General features: G+C 48.9%; 1 protein-coding gene across 4 annotated transcripts in view; it reads left to right on the forward strand.

The window, feature by feature from the left end:
- LOC1269334 (diacylglycerol kinase eta) overlaps positions 1 to 17,490 on the forward strand; it is a 49,669-nt gene that overhangs the window by 26,637 nt on the left and 5,542 nt on the right. For all 4 annotated transcript variants that reach the window (XM_061648638.1, XM_061648639.1, XM_061648640.1 and 1 more), the window contains 11 exons: positions 4,361 to 4,441; positions 9,503 to 9,654; positions 9,743 to 9,938; positions 10,029 to 10,526; positions 13,652 to 13,797; positions 14,243 to 14,509; positions 14,587 to 14,712; positions 14,797 to 14,999; positions 15,090 to 15,940; positions 16,015 to 16,158; positions 16,229 to 17,477. In XM_061648638.1, coding sequence (XP_061504622.1) covers positions 4,361 to 4,441; positions 9,503 to 9,654; positions 9,743 to 9,938; positions 10,029 to 10,526; positions 13,652 to 13,797; positions 14,243 to 14,509; positions 14,587 to 14,712; positions 14,797 to 14,999; positions 15,090 to 15,940; positions 16,015 to 16,158; positions 16,229 to 17,477 — 3,913 coding nt within the window. The remainder of the gene's footprint in view (positions 1 to 4,360; positions 4,442 to 9,502; positions 9,655 to 9,742; positions 9,939 to 10,028; positions 10,527 to 13,651; positions 13,798 to 14,242; positions 14,510 to 14,586; positions 14,713 to 14,796; positions 15,000 to 15,089; positions 15,941 to 16,014; positions 16,159 to 16,228; positions 17,478 to 17,490) is intronic.

Raw genomic sequence — 17,490 nt, forward strand, 5'->3', positions numbered from 1 at the left:
GCGCACAGAGACAGACAGAAAGAAAGGACAAGCTGTTGGTATAAATAATCAACACTAAACGAAATGAAAAATGATCACTCGCGTAAAGCAAAATTAAACGACATTAGAGGGGGGCAGTTAGTGGAAACTGGGCAAAGACGGAAACTGCCAGTTAAAAGGCTGCCAGCCGCCTGCGTATGCTTTACAAAGTAGCAAAACCCTTTCCGTTGAACGTGTTACAGCACAAAAGTTTCTCCACTACAGCATCCTAACGGCAAACATCCGCTCGATACGACCGGAAGTTCCTGCCAAATCACTTGTACTAACGGATTTTCGTTCGTTGTAGGTCGCGTGCTGGAGTGCAGTGACGACCGAACGAACTATTCGCATCAAATTAATTCCAAAGAACGATTGTAACTTTCTACCAGCGAACGGATTTTATGGGGCGTTTTGTTCAGTCGTTCTTTAGTGTTTGAGTTGTTTGTGAGTGTTGTTTTTTTTTTTGTTTTGTTTTGTTTTGCTTGTCTTCACCGCTAACCTTCACGGCAAAAGCTTGAGCCGGGAGCTTTTCAAGCACGAGCGCTAGCATCTTCAGCGTGAGAAGATTTCCTCGTCTCCAGAGGTGCTAGAGCGCGTATAAGCGGGAAAACATCACCCAACAGTGAGGTGGGACTTCCCTTACTTTTTCTACTACCTCAGCAAAGCGTGCTCCGGTTTCGTACATCAGTCGTGAAAGTTGATGCCACCATTAGTGAAATTTAATATAGGGAGTCGAAAATTGAATTACACGCCATCGCCTTCTCGTAATAGAAGGTGTGTGTGTGAGAGAGAGGGAGGGGGAGAAAGAGAGAAAGAAGGAGAGAAGAAAGTCTTAGAAAGAATAAATTTAAGCAGAAGTAGAAGGAAAAAGAGACAGAGAGAATGATTCCAGCCCCGCACAGGATTGGCGAAGGCATCCAGTGTACCGTGCGCCTCCACTATTGCCTCTAATTCCCACAGAAACGTATCCAAACCTTCCTAAAGGTGAGGTGAGGTAAGTCTTCGTTTACGCGTTTGCGATTTTGCGCCGCTTACTGTCGCCCGCTTCTAAACATCACGCACAGGCAATGGGAGACGAATCGGGGTTTACTACACCAGCAACGACCGCACGGTGTGTGTTTGATGCGCACCGTTCACGTCCGTCCCAAACCCCACATCCCACTCAGAAGCTAGAATTCTTGGAAGTAACAGAATCCTCCACCGAAACTAAACGAAAAACGCAATAAAATTGTCCTGTGTCGGGTGGCACCAGGACTCTGGAATACGGGGCCGATGAGTAGAGCAAGGTGGGAAACGAGCGGGTACGTTCCAAATATGAACGTTACGTGAAGTACGGCACAGCACAGGGATCGTATAATCAGGATTTAGTTGCCCCGCTGGAAAGCTGTATCGAACGGCGAACTAGGGTGACCCCATGCCGGTCGGTGATTGCGGCAAGAATTATTATTATTTTATTTATATAAATTGGTAATGAAGCAAACACACACACACACACACACACACACAAAAACGCACGGAACATGATATTGCTTTCAAACGGAGTATGTAGAAAGTTCCCACCCTGGAGAGAGATAGATAGATAGATAGAAAGCATAAGAGAGAGAGAGAGAGAGAGAGAGAGAGAGAGAGAGAGAGAGAGAGAGAGAGAGAGAGAGAGAGAACGCGCGATGTGCTTATTTTAACTCGTTCTGCCACGAATTACGAAAATTTCAGACCGTTGAGCGTGCCTTGGAAATGGATATATCCAACCATTCGTACATCAACGTTATTCGTTGTGTTTCGTCATACGTGTCTGTATATGTCCCTGTGTGTAAAAATAAGTAAAGTGAGAAAAATTTGAACATCACAACTTAATTCGTTCGCTGTCCGCGTTGGAACCGTTGACTGGCATTTGCTTTGCAATGACGAATAATTTAATGCCATGGTCGGCGAACCTTCGCGATGATGTTTAATTCACCGTGTTCCGTTGAAGGAGTAAATTGAAATACGCCCTCATACAAGGGGATATTTTTGACATATAGTATAACAAGTCACATTTAAAGTGGTATTAATAACAATATCTATAAAAGATGAACACGAAAGCCTGAGCTGGATAGTGTTTTCCCCAATTTCTTGGACCCCAACAAATCCATAACATTTAACAAGAGGATGTTGTTCAAACATTAACTTACACGTGTAAAGTACGTAAAGCCTCTATTTATAAAAACAATTTTTATGGTTTATGGGAAATAAAAAGGAAATAAAAAGCTGTTATACAGCTCTAATTTCCTTGAAGGTTTGCTAACTTATCGATCACGGCAGGGCAAAGAAACTCAAAGTGCTGTCCAGTCCTCAATAATATAATCTGTGCCATAACGTGAGAACGATTGTGGGAACAGATGTGGACAAAAGGATTCACGGTATTCAGCAAACATCCCCCACCGAGCACCAGGTGTTGCATAAGCATCAATAACAGCTAATAAAGACATTCCTTTACGGGATGGCAGTTCGGAGGCCATATGGTATGTCGTTGGGTTAATTGGTAATATTGTACGCAGCATTGGCGATGGGCTAGTAAATGCCTGGTCATATGTGGTTGGCTATTCCTATATCTTTTGATGCACGACGTTAAAGACGTACGCCAATGCAAACTATGCCACTTATGATTCTACTATTGCGGGGGTATTGTGAAGTAGTTTTCCCGTGCTTGAACGGCCCTCACCCTCTCAAGACACTCGCTCCACGCTCGCTGAACAGTGCTTGACTTTGAGTGGTTGTGATCGCGACCACCGCCATCACCACCATCCACTGCTGTTGTGTGTTGAAAGCTCTTTCCCCATGCACATCCTCCGCTAATCCTAAAAAGTGTTTGTTTTGAAGTACACGGCGCTCAAGGATACACGTTGGCTAATAAACGTGCTAATGGACCCGATTTGGCGTGGAAAATCGCGTAAAAAAGCACATATTTACATAATGAACGGCTATCGTGTAGCCGCCGGGTCGCGGTTCCCATTCGTCTCGACAAGTTTGTGGGTGCACCACCCGTGATGGGTACGGGAAGCATCTTTTACCATGCCGGATCATTAAAACGGTGCCTTCTCCGCGCGGCTGCTTTATGATACCCGCCGGCGGTTTGCTTTATTTGTACCATTTCCCATTTTCGGCCGTCAAACCAGCATCCTCCGGCGCTCAGCGGTACCGGCACCGGGCTCGTTGATCTTTATTTACTGACATTTTCTGTTGAAAGTGACCTTCATGGGATGGGTAGCAGCGGACTCCAGCTAGCGGCAGCGAGTAAATAACGCACCGACCAGCCAAGAGATTATTCATTCAAAAGGCAATCGGATAAGAATTGCTAATTAAAACTTTTCTCTCGCTCTTGCTTTCGATCCGGGCGCTGGGTGCTTTCTCACTCGTTTGCGGAGCGGGAGTGCTTATTTATCGCCCTTGGATCTGTGAAGTGTCCTATGTCCGAACGGCATCCACACCCGGTACCTACCGAACCGATATTGAAAGAAGGAACTTTAGCCAGATAACAAACTTAAGACCTCCGCCGTGCACGGGGCCTGAACGGGACACCTCCCGGGCACTTACGGGAATCCTTACGCAAACCACTTCAGCTAAGGCAGTGCGGTAACTTCCACTCTGGCGCCACAAACCATCGAGCACAGCGGAGTCGCATTGTTGAGGATTTGGAATAAGTGGCGAGTTGTGCGTAGATTGTATGTTCTATCGCTCTCTCTCTCTCTCTCTCTCTTTCTCTCTCTCTCTCCTTATCTCTCTGTCTGCCTCTCTCTTTTCTATCATCCCTGCATACACCACTGATCCCAAATCACTCGATTATACGGCTCAAAGTGAACTTTATTCTTTACGAGCGCGCTCGCGCAAATCTAATTAACAAACCGTAAATTGACATTTTATGTGTTTTTCGCCGGTCCTGAAGGAAGGTTTATTTAGCGTAATTTACGACTGTTGGTATCGAGCACTTTCCTCGCCGCGCCATCGAATGATCTGCTCAAAGCTTTAGCTCAAACAGAAAAAAAAAACAAAAAACAAACGGATACGACCGAGCTTCGTCAGTCCAAAATTAAAACGTTGATTTTTAAGGGCCAGCCATCAAACGTTCGGTCTGGGTGGGAGGGAGATGATAATAGAATCACCATCAAAATAGGACGGACCACCTTAACCTCACCCATACACTCTCTTTCTCATGCTCATACATAACCTAATGAATCTACTGCTTCAAAAATCGGGCGCACAAACTGAATGCTAATTGACGGTACAATTTGTTCCGGAAAACTTTGTCCTCAAGTTGGGTTTGACGTGTTTTTTGTTTCCTTTTCTCCATCCCCTCCATTTTCAGAGTGATCTTTTCGATGAAATCGACCTCTCCAACCTGTGCTTCGCCGAGTGCAGTACGAAGAATGCTAACCATAGCTTCCAGGTAAGTTTGTCACGCAATTGAAGAAACACCGTTCCGTATCGATTTCTTCGGTGTAATTTAAACTGGCGCTTTTTTTCGTTTGATTTCACGACTTTGAGGTTTCCGAGTAAAAATACAGCAAAGCTATAAACTGTGTAAAACATATAATCAATTAGTTTTGTAATGTTCGCGGACGTGTTTCTCGTGGTTGTTTTTGTACCGGCAGTGGCTATAACAAAAAGATATTAAAACATCCATTACACAGTTCATTAAATTGTTCGGCTACAATCTCCACTGTTGATGGGAGATGTGGTCCACTTTTTTGATGCTGGATTTGCTAACTAATGATCAAAGTGTAATAACGCAAAAGGAAAAGGTTCAGCTTTACTGCCAGTGCCGTTGAGAGTCCGTTTTTTCCCCTCTGCTGCCTAAGCACAGCATGTAAATTCTTAACATTGCCAAAAACCAAACCAAAGAAGAATGATTTCCCCGGAATGGTCTAAACGTCGCTCATGGAAGCGGGCGTCTCGACCGGAACATTTGCAGCGTCGACATCAAAGTTGGAAAAGCAATAAAAAAGCGCTGCACTTGTCCCGGATCTTGACATTGTCGCTCGTCTAGCATCTTTCTGAAGAGTTCATTACGAACCATCAAATGCTGCTTGATGTCGCCATCATCCCGCTCTCGCGCTGTCGCGTTTCGTCGGCGCGCTGTCGGCGAGACGAGGAAAACGCAAAGGACAAGCAAAAGCTCTTCACCATCATCCCCATAATGCGTGCGTTTTGTTGTTCAGATGTTCGGTTGTCGGGGTGGATACACAACGGGTCCAAAAAAAAAGATTGCTTGCAGTGCAGTAGGAAAGACAAAGCATTGACGAGATTTTATTAGACCCATGTTCGTCTTTTGCTCCTTACATCTGTTTGTTTCATACTAACACATACGCTCGAGGTCGAGTATCACAGTGTCTTTCCGACGCACCATTAGCACCGTTGAGCACCTTGGGGAAGAGCATAAAGTCGTCAGCGTAAACCCTTTATTGCACCCAAACCTTCGCGCGTGGGCTTTCGGTTTTCCTGGGAGTCTCAATAGACTCGGAGTATTTCGGTTGCCAATGTGACGATAAACCATGGCATGGATTAACGACACGCACACACACACACACACACACACACACCCATCGGTAATACATTTCCGATACAGTGCTCGAGCGTGGTGTTAACAATGTGCTTTTATGACGCGTTTAATGCGGCTAGAGTGGCTAGATGGTTCGAACATTATGGAGCAGAAGTGTGTGTAGTTGTGGAAAGTTTACTTACTTATTAGGCGATACATCCAGTTCGCCACTTTTTGACTTTGACCGTAGTGACTGAAACTGTTCCATGGTATAATCGTAATCGTCTGGCATGGTGCATTACTATTAAATGCCTCACATGGGACCTTTTACGTCACAAGTTGTTCCAGGATTTTAACAGCGTTCGTGTGGCAAGAACTTCAAACGTATAGGGTCGATTAGGAGGATTGAAATTCTTTCATTCGAACTTGACGTATTCTAAGTTGCAGATGAGCTGTACGCCACTTTTATATCACATTTTATAGTTTAATCCGTAGCTATCTTCTGTTTGATATATTCTTTTGGTGGGACTAAGGGCGGTGGCAACGCTCATCGGATGCGATTTTATCGGACGCGATTTATATGGGATTTGACAGATAACGTCGGACGACGAAATCGCACGTCCGACGTTATCTGTCAAAACCCATATAAATCTCGTCCGATAAAATCGCATCCGATGAGCGTTGCCACGGGCCTAAGAGCCGTGCGAGAACCGCATGCGAATGAAGGATTTATTATGATTGCTTAGTTTCGGAACGTTTTATGCAAGACCACGACCTGCACCAAGTGAGAAATGCTCCCAAGACGATTTCCTGCTAATTAATCTTTGTTGTATTGAGCTTGGCAGGAAATGTGAAAGACCACAACGCGTCATAAGGTTAATCTAGTCAGTTCTAAGTTAATCAAGCCAGTGTGGAATGAGTTCTAGTTAACTTCATCCGATTTGATTGGAGCATATTTGCATGCTACAGCAGTAAGCCATTTTTATTTGCCGTATATATTTAACCGGCATCCTTTGCCCCTGAATTCAACGCTACGATGCCACTGTCACGAACGTGAAACAGCACTTACACTCGACACTGGCAGGCATCATATGTACAATCATTGGCGCACAATGCTGCTTCGCACCGCTAGCTGCAGTTCATTGAAACAATCATCACACGTCGATTGTACTGCCATTCGTTCTTGTCAGTCTCCCATTGCTTTCGCTACAACAAAACCCTCCGCAAAGCTACTTTTCGAAACGCTACATAAAACGCCATAAAATGGCAATGCCAGACCGCTCGGGAGCTCGTTTCTATCTGTCATCTAGACAGCGAATTTACGCGCTTGCTGGCATCGGAGTCGAAACGCAAATAGTACAAAAAAGCCGCTGCCGGTGGGAAAAGAGCAAACGGCAGGCACGGTAGACCTTTACCATACCATTGAAAACACACCATGAATAGAAAGAGGAAACACGGCGAAAAACAAATATGGCAAACCAAACCGGAGCTCCTGCTTATCATGATGGGCCTCGGTCGTACCTTACGGTCGGATTGTTGTCCGCATCGCGCGGTCGCACACGGGAAAGAACAGGGTGCCGTTGGACGGCGAAGCCGAGATTAAACATTCTACACGGCACGGATCCACACCGTTGTGGTCTAGTTAGCTCGAAGATGGAAATGGGAGCTGTTGTTTGTAATTTACCGCCCGTATTTCCATGGGATTTTTTTGTACACGTTTCGGAGCCCGGGTCAGGAAGGATGAAAAAAAAAAAACAGCTAGCGGGCGTATGTGTGTTTGTGGCCCTGCTTTGATATTGCCTCATGCCTTATGTTCGGTACAAACAGCCTCGTGGCTCGTAACTGGTTTCATGCGGAAAATATGGAAAATTTGCCCTACCGAAGATAACACAACCCAGCCGAAAGACGGTTTACACAAGAGCTCGAACAGCGAAAAACAAATTTTAATTTGTAACCACACGCATCGGTGCGTTTGCATTTGTCGTATCCGCCTGAGCGCACGTGAACGTTTAAGGGTTTCTTGTCAATTTTCGATGGTTCGGAGGTCCCTTCCGGAGGTCCTTTCCCCCATACTAACCAGGACCGGTAACAGGCGGCATCAGTGTGACACAGGTACGTGCACTCTCGCTAGGATAGAGTGTGCTGGAGATAGGAGAAAAAAAAACAAAGCTAAACAACAACAACAAAATGAAAACCCCGCCACATCTTAGTACACAAAAAGGTCGGTATTAAAACAAACCTTCCTAAAGGCTCTGTTTGCACAACAAAGCTTTCGCTACAAAATGTGCTTTGCCCGCACACACACACACACACACACAAACGAGATAGCGAGACAGTAAAGTGAAGAGTGACGGGCTGAGCGTGAGATGCGTTACAAAAAGAAAGCCTCAAATGATGCTCCGGCGAGCAGAAGCACAAGGTAAAGAAACCCCTGCACTGCAGCATTGTACCTGGCTCCGGTGGAAAGCTCCGGCTGAGGAAAGCCCGAACCACTACGGACGATGCTATTTACATACGGTGGCGGCTTCTGAGACGGGTGGTTGCGGTGGAGCACTGGGGAATGGTTTGCTTTTCGACTGGTGGACTATGCTGGCATTATAAATGGTGTAGAAACCACAGCACAGTCTCCATTATACCTTTTGTTTGTTCGGTTGTAGCACGAGGTTGGGAAGGATTTTTGTCTATCTGTTTTTTTCTTCTTTCCTTTTTTGTCGGGTCGTCAATTTACGCTTTTCCACTCGCTCACACTTGATTTCGGAGGATGGCAGAAAGGCAGCGAAAAAGGGGAACGAGATAAAGCACTAACACACACACGTACAATATGCGGCGTGTGATCTGATGAAGATGAGCTCGAGCCTTTGCTAATTGGAAATGGTCCTGTGCTATTGTTAAGGGTATAGGGTATTGGTAAGGGCAGGTCCTTGCGTGATATTTCATCACTCACCATGGAGCGACATTCGAGCTCCGGTGCGTGATGTGACGTTGGTGTTTGTCTGGCGCATTGAATCCAATCCAGCGAGCCCCTTACAATTCCTGCCATCCATGACCTGGGTCCCTCATTAATTGTGCGGTGTTAGATTCACTAAACGTTCGTAGTACGGACGGAAGGAAACTACTATCCACTCTTCGCTTGGTGTGTGTGTGTGTGTGGGTGCTTCAGTTCAGATGGTGACCCGGTGTAGTATTGCACAAGTGCCAGGCACACGCACGCCGGGCGCCCAAATTTGTCCTAATGAACAGTGATCCCGTTACCGTTGCTCGGCCGGCATTACCGCCTTGCCAGGGGTTTGGATTCTTCGTACCGTACCGTTCGGTTCGGTGTAAGTGGTTGCTGATGTTACCGTTGAATGGAATGGCATGTCAGCTTCACTACACGCAGCTACACGTTACGATAATCGATGTAATGACGCTTGACGATGATTGTGCCCGGAACGGGGTTTCTTTTGTAGCGCGAGTGCCAGGCAGAGCTGGAAATGCGTGCCGGGTAAGAGGGCCGAGCGGTAACCTAACTGCTACCCCACTGTGCACCAATTAGGCATGGGAGACAGCAGAGTGGCCACCTTTCGATCGGATATCGATGAACTGGAAATTAATTGTCATCGAGCAGTCTAGTTAAACAACGCACCAACTTCATAGCATAGCAGGGCTACTGGACCTTTTGGGACACTTGATCGAGGAATTTGGATTATCACTGGTTCTTAAATATATTTAAAATGATTTTACAATTCATTGCTACTGCAACCGTTATTAGGAGTGCCTGCAAAAGAGTGTGTAAAACATAATGAGACAAAACTTCCTACGAAACCCTGCATTGTACTTTCTAATCGAATTGTCTAACCGCAGAAGCAAATGAATGGGCTCAGTTAGCCATTCAGGTTCAGTCAGTCAGCTAGTTAGCCAGTTGTACGCTTAATGCGATTGTATCACTGTTAACCATCCCGGTGTTGCTTGCTCCCCATTTTTTTGCAGCTAATTACACCGACCCGTTCGCTAGTGCTGTGTGCTGAATCACGCCGAGAGATGGAAGACTGGCTGCAGGCACTGAAAGCCGCTTCGGCGCGAGAATTTTTCGAGCCGGGACCACCCGATCAGCACGATTTCCTCTCCGGGCATCATCACTGGTACGTTGTGCATCTCCCTCCCCTAGCACTCTGTAGAAATGTAACGGTTGTTTTTGCTTCATCATCAACAATATCTCCCATCCAAAAGGTATGCCACATCCCACGCCCGCCCGACGTACTGCAACGTGTGCCGGGAGGCACTGTCCGGCGTCACCTCCCACGGGCTGTCCTGCGAGGTGTGCAAATGCAAGGTGCATAAGCGCTGCGCCGCCAAAGCAATATCCAACTGCAAATGGACAACGCTCGCCAGCGTCGGCAAGGACATCATCGAGGACAGCGATGGGGTAAGTAAGCGGGATGGTTCCGTGCAAGCCGACGTTAGCTCCTACGAATGCTAATTGTGCGCTCTTCTGCCTTTCCCACCATCCGCACAGAACATCGTGATGCCGCACCAGTGGATGGAGGGCAATCTGCCCGTCTCGTCCAAGTGTCTGGTGTGCGACAAGACGTGCGGGTCGGTCATGCGGCTGCAGGACTGGCGCTGCCTCTGGTGTCGCTCGACGGTGCATACGGCCTGCCGGCCCCAGTCACCCAACTCGTGCCCGCTCGGGCCGGCCCGCGTCTCCATGGTGCCGCCGACATCGCTCCACTCGATCGGGCTGGACGAGGCGTGGGACGTGTGCAAGCCGCACGGCAGCTTCTCGCCCCTGCTCGTGTTCGTCAACTCAAAGTCGGGCGACAATCAGGGCGTAAAGTTTCTGCGCCGCTTCAAGCAACTTCTCAACCCGGCCCAAGTGTTTGATCTCATCTCGAGCGGTCCGGGCCTCGGGCTGCGCCTGTTTCGCCATTTCGATCCGTTCCGCATACTGATCTGCTCCGGTGATGGGTCCGTCGGCTGGGTGCTCAGCGAGATCGACCATCTAAACATGCAAGTAAGTGTACCGGTCGTTTCCTATCCCCGCCCCCCCCCCCCCCCCGGAAGGGACCGTCCAAAGCCCCTTCCGGTGACTGCCGGAGCAAACTGTGTGACCATCGTCGGTTTCGTCGTCCACCGTGGGTAAAATGATTGGGCAAGGAAAAAAAAGCACATCTCATTAGTAACCGTCCGGCAAATGGTGTATATGCTAATAAGGTGGTTGTCCATGATGTTTTACTGCTCCAAACGGCCGGAATCGGGGAGGTTTGGTCTGGCTCGGGACTTTCGATACTTTACAGCTTCTGGCAATTGTGCTGCTTCATTTTCACTGCCCATGCCCACCAAGGTCTTGCCCACCAGTTGAGCCGTTGAGGTTGCGCCCAAGGACACGGACTCATTCCGACCGTGACCACATGGGGCGGGACCCAAAATGGCAAAGAAATTACGAGAAATGGCAAAAAGAAAAGCGTTCACGCTTCTACTATTGCGATTCGGTCGTGCCATTCCAAGACGGCTGCAAATTGAAGGTCTGCAGTAAAATGTCAAGGGTACGAATTATGGCACGTTATGGAGCGAAAAAGGGAAAAGTGCTTCCTTCGGTAAGAGGGCCAGCCGGGCAGACTTTCACAGCAATAGCAGCAACGAAGCGTTGCGCCTGAAGTGGCTAACGGCCAGGGGGTCTAGTATGGGTAGAGTCGAGTATTTTATTATTGGTTGTTATGCGTAAAGCACACTCCGGTGACCAAACGGGGTTTTTGGGGCAAAACTTTAACGAAGTTTTAGATTTTTACGACAGTAATCACGATGCTTTTATCCAAATAACAGTTCTGCTCTGAACGGTTCCAGCTTGCGGGAGGGATGTGCTTTGTGTAAAGATATCGATCCGAGCACAAATGGGCTTGATCAAACTTTTGGGATCAATCAACTCGTCCAGATAAATATTGGTTCTATCGCAACGAGATCGTTGTCCCTCCTATTACATCCGGTTCCCCGTCAAAACGCTGCACACCATGCAATGCACGGAAAGACTGTCACAGCTAGTGCTGGATGTGAAACAACGCACATTTCGTTGCGACACAGCTACTCCACAAGGAGATGAGGACCCTTCTGCTGGCGGATATGAAAGGCCCCCGAGGGCCAGGAAGTGGCATGAGCGCAAGAAATGTGTCCTGAACCGAAAACGTCGTGCTGCTGATTTGGTCACGGTTGGATGCGAGAAATCATTCCCGCCCGCAGGAAATGAGTTATGTGAAACGTGTACACTGGGACAACAACAGCGTTCGGGAAAGGCTGGCACGAAAGGATATGAAGAATGGAGAAAGAAATAGAGCAAAAAGCGGGGAGATAGGAAAGGAAATGTAGCAAGGCAACACACGGAAGCTTACGCACCAATATCAGGATGAAGCATCTAAACGACCCATTCACCACCTATCCTTATCGGGGGGGAAGGATTAATATCTAATGAGCATAACAGGTTGTATGTGTTGTAGCCAACAGAGAAGAGCTGCTCTGATCGTGCGACTACACCAAAGATGGTTAGGTGCCTTTCGGGGGGGTTTTCCAGGAGAATTTGCCATATTTTCATCAAGACGCTGCTGGCGGTTCCACGCTTCCGGGTACCAGTTTCCCCACGGCACGGTATTATGTGCGGTGGGGTGTGGAAAGATAATGCGCTATTTGATGATTAAAGAACACTGCCATGGTGCATGGTTTTGTTTGATGTTATGTGGAGTTGTGTTTTGGAGCATGGTTGACACGTTTCAGTTTCGGGGAATATAATCTTTAGACAAGTGTACGGGGAAGAACAAAGCAGTCGGATTAGGGATTTGGAATTGAGAGCTGCCATCCTCTAGGCGTGTGCATACACGGATGTTGTTACACATGCTCTTTATTACACATGTGGTTGGATAAGATAAGAATTAACAGAAAGGTGGGAAACAATTAGGCCACTTTACAAAGTTCAGCCCACAGCTCAAGAAGGTGTCCGTGGCGTTAGTTTAGGTCAGTTGCGCAATTGCTCTTACCTCACAATTATCAGCTGATTGGCTTCTGTTTGCAACTAATGATCACATTTTCATTTCGACTGTAGTGACAAACTGCAAATTAGGCACGCTTGTTGTGCTGGTAGCCACCATCGCATTCGCGTACTTCGTCGAACTTGTCGTCGCCAGATGCTGGTAATTTAATTTGCCAGTTCTCAACCGTTTTCACGATTCTGCTTACGCCCAAGTACGGAGATACGATGTAACGCCAGACGACGGAGGCAACCGTTGCCACAATGGTCTATAGGTGGAAATATTGCGTTAACATTTTTGAATATTTTTATTATAAAAGTTTTTGAATTCAGCAAAATAGTTATTTGGGAAAAAAAATCATCTTCCATCTATTTTTTTTGTTTTCCAGCGTAAATCATTTTGGGCCTTCCTACTGGTTTAGATTGAATCTAAAGCACAAGCTCTAAAGCACGAGCGATGTACCTAGCATTTTTTTTGGTCAAATCAAAGAATTACCATCCATGCGGCTCGCAATGTCTAGCCAATCAAATGCATCTGAAAGCTTCCAGTGAAAGAGCGCGCTGTGAATGTTTGAACTTGCGACTTATTTATAATTTTCCACAAAATTCGTCTCCATCTGCTACCGCGCGAGAGATCCTTTCGATGGCGAAGCGAATACCGTGTGTATTTGTGTCAAATGACAAAAGTTTAATGCATATTTTTACTGGTTTCTAGAAAATGGTGAAAGTTACCGGGCTGCCAGGGGTGAGAGTTTTGCCAACTTGTCAAAAAATTTCCTTCCAAAGTTGGCATGTGTGGCACCGAAATGGAGACAGCATTGTGAGGGAGCACGGCTGTAAAGTGTTTGTACAATTTTTATTTTTCCAAACACACACACACACACACTTTTTTCCTACTCGCAAATTGATGTTTGAGGGACACCCGACACCACCGCATGCTTTCTCTGCTGTCTCTCGCTCATCTTCCAACTCATCTTTCGCATCAGCGCTTAACGATGGATCGGTATACGCGAATTAAACTTTCCCAATTCTAACAATTCGATCGGGGTGCCAAGGACAAGTGGGTGATGATGCTGGTGAGCGATGTTTCCAGCGAGTGTTTGACTTTTGACTTTTCCCTGTTGCAGAAACAATGCCAAATAGCAGTGCTTCCGCTGGGGACGGGTAACGATCTGGCACGCGTCCTTGGCTGGGGCAGCTCCTGCGACGACGATGCGCACCTACCGCAGCTGCTGGAGCGATACGAGAAGGCTAGCACGAAAATGCTCGACAGGTAAGTTTTGGGACCCGGTGGGATGCTGGTGTGAAGCACAGCAAGCGCGAGGGCGCGAGTAATTGAGAGCCCCAGTGCGAAACGTACCGCAAGGACGAGAACGTTACAGGCGAATGATGCCATTCCATCAGTGTGTACATGAGGTGTTCATTAAAATGAGATGGCTGCCGCGCCATCTTCTAGCTTGTTCGGAAACTGTCTCCGTGCGGTACAGAGGCACGGTGCGTTCAATCAATACCATGAATTGGTAATGTTTTTCTTCACCGGAATTGTGTAATGAGAGTTGCAGCGGAGTTCGGTTGCAAGGTGTGGGTGAGAACAGAAGTTCAAACTTTGTCACTTAATATTCGCACTCGAACCATTTCAACCCTCCTCATACAAGTGCATGATACTCATACTGTATCGAATTTCACCCACAATACCGCGCTTGCTGACATCGTTGCAGATGGAGTGTGATGGTTTTCGAGCGCGACATTGGCATCGCCTCGACACGCACGCCCAAGATGTCGATCTCGCACTATCCGGACCCGCTGCTCTCCCAGTACGAGGACAGTGCGCTGTGGCATCTGCAGTCAATTGTCTACAACGAAGACACACAAATGATGATACAATCGACGAGAATCCTGTGCGAAACGGTCAATGACTTTATTGCTAGAGTAAGAGAAACCAGCTCGGAAGAGGAGCAATTAAGCGTCAAATGTGATATTTTAAGGTAAGATTCCACCGGATTTGACCATTTCAATATGCAGGCTGTAGCTCTCCTCTCCTCTTGCCGGTGCCTATTTGCAGACAAAAGTTAGGAATGTTATTAGATACTCTGAAGGATGAGGAAGCTGGTCTTCACGGTGACGACGAATTATTTAGAACACTGAAAGAAATTGCTCAAAAAAGTGCCTCAGAAAGACCAATAGATACGTAAGTAGTTGCGTTTGTTCAGCTGACCATATTCGCCATATTCGTACTCCACCGCTAATTACGGGGTACAACTTTTTTTTGCAGAAAAACCATAGAGAAAAACGAGAAAGACAAACTGAATTCCAAAGAGCGCATCAGTAGAATAGACCGTCGTTCGGAAAAGGAGGCACTTTTATGCCGGGCCAACAGCCTCAAGCGAGCAATACATGAAGTGGTGGAGATGAGCGAAAAGATCATACCGTACGCACCACAGAAGCGCCTTTCGGTACCTATGAACACACTACGAGGTAAGCGTTGCGACGTTGCGGCTGTTGCTCGGACCGTGTGAGCATTGAGATTTTATTTATCTTTCCCTTTGCCATTTTTTTCCTACGCAGCCACCGCTTCCTCATCGGATAATTCAGTGAACACGTCGCCGGCCACGCTGCCACCACCGCCCACCGGCATGATGTCGCCGTCGGTGTCGACGTCACGGCTGACCTGCATCTCACCGCTGCCCGACATGCGGCGCGACTCGATGGATGAGCACTTCTTCAGCACGCTGAACCTGCCCGTCCCGAAGCAGTTCGCCGACGGTGGCAGCCGGCGCAGCTCAGGCGTCCCGGAGTCGTACCGCATCTCGAGCATCGAGGAGCTGGAGGAGAACAGCGTGCACACGGAGCCGAAGCTGGCCGACCGCATCCTGGAGCCGCCGATCGAGGGCGAGTCCGAGATGGCGACCGACAACCAGGGCAAGGATCAGGACGACACGCTGAACCAAAAGTCGACCACCACCACCACGTCCGATTCGCAGTCGACGACGGCACCGTACGACTTTTCGTTCGAGTCCGACACGAAGACGGTCAAGTTCGATCTCGATCCGAACAGTGCGTTCGAGCGGCTCGGCTTCAAACCGTTCAAGAAAACGATCGAACAGCACCATCAGCAGCAGCAGCAGCAGCTGGGGGGTGATGGACAGTCTCATCACACCGAAGGCGGCGGCTATCTGCAGTTTCAACCGATCGAAGTGTACGAACGCAACTACTACCGTACCCATGCGCAGCGGCTGGGTATCGGTGGGGCAGGGAAGGCCGGGCTGGCTGGTGGTTCGGGCGAGGCAACGTCGGCGAAAGCGGGCGCATCGTGCAATATGCTGCAGGTACCTACGATCTGCATTCCCAGCCTGGAGAAACCACCGGAAAACATCTACTTCAGCGAAAACATTACCATCATCGATACGGACATGCCGGTAAGGGGGTGGGAGTGTGGGAAAATGGTGTTTTTTGCTTTGTTAGTTAACCAGCCAACATTCGATCTTGACAGGAGCGTTCGTCCTCCGATGAGGTCCCGGGCGATGGCAGTGATATTCTTTCAGCAATAAGCAACGAAGAATGTAGCGTCACGTCGGAGATACTGGACAGACAATCAGACAACAACTCGCAGGTTCATGTGGGTGACATTATACAGGTTAGTGTGTTGTGTTGTGTGTGCGGCAACCACGATACAGGTCGGTTCTAACCATCCCGTTCCTTCGCAGGATCTGGACAACGATCGCTTCAGCCATATCGATTCGCCGGAAACGAGCGACACGACGGAAGCCCTGCACGGCGAAAGCCTGATGGACGACATCAGCTCGGTGCTGGGGCAGGATTTGCTGGGCGCCCTGCAGGACAACACCATCACGGAGGACACGACCACACTCTGCACGCTCGAGCACACCAAGCGGCGAAGCTTCAAGGTCAAGCGCACCGTCGCCGCCGCGTCCGAGCCGGTCGAGCTCGACCAGTGCGGGTTCGAGAACCGCGTCTTCGACATCGACAATCGGTGCGACGACCAGAAGGTGAAGGAACCACGGTTCTGCAGCCTGGCCAAGTTTGTCGAGGGCAACGACATTGCGCGTAAAAGCTTCAAGCGTCCGCACCGTGGCGGTGCCGTGCGTAACCTCGGCCCACAACGGTACGCCAACCGGCTGTCGGTCGGCGAGAACGAGTACGAAAACATTAAAAGCTTTGCGCGCAACCTGCTGCCGGTGCACGGTTCCCCGTCCGACGTGTCCGTGTCGGAGACGGACACCGTGCGGTCGTCCGGCTTCGAGTACCGGAAGCTGGTGTCGGCGGCGAACGCGGAAGATGAGGACGAAAGCCTGCCGGACGACGAGCTCGGCGAGCGGTCGTTGAGCGAGAACGAGGAGTCGCGGCCGCAGCATCGCGCCCACGCGGATGACGATGAAGAGGGCGAGGAAGACGATGAGGAGGAAGAGGAGGAAGAGGAGGAGGAAGAGGAGGATGAGGACGGGGACGAGAGTTTGCTCGGGCGGGACGATGAGCACGAGAAGGACGACCGTAGCGAGAAAAGCTTCCAGCTGCCGTGCATTCCCACGATCAACGTGGTGGTGGAGCCGCCCTCGCCGGCCATCAGCGACGAGCTGCGGTCGCTGCGCGTGCCGGACATACGGCGCCACTCGGAGCATACGCCGAACCTGCTGGCGCCGCGCGAAATCGACATCAATCGGCGCCACTCGAACAACAACCCGAACCTGCTCGGGTTCGACTCGGAGCACATCCGCTTCCTGAACTGCTCGCCGGCCGCGTCACGGCGCATCAGCAGCGGCAGCCTGCTGTTCAAGCCGGAGGGTTTGGGCAGCTCGAAGAGCAACATCTTCAGCTCCAACCTGGGCCTGTTCGGCACGGACAAGGATGCGGAAGAGAGAAAGAAGGAGGAAAAGGAGGAGCGCGTGAAGAAGCTGCCCATCATCAATCCGCTCGTCCGGTTGCCGTCCTGGCCGAGTAAGTATGGCAA

The sequence above is a fragment of the Anopheles gambiae genome, chromosome 2 (genome assembly GCF_943734735.2).
Source record: "Anopheles gambiae chromosome 2, idAnoGambNW_F1_1, whole genome shotgun sequence".
In the NCBI taxonomy this organism is placed as follows: Eukaryota; Metazoa; Arthropoda; class Insecta; order Diptera; family Culicidae; genus Anopheles; species Anopheles gambiae.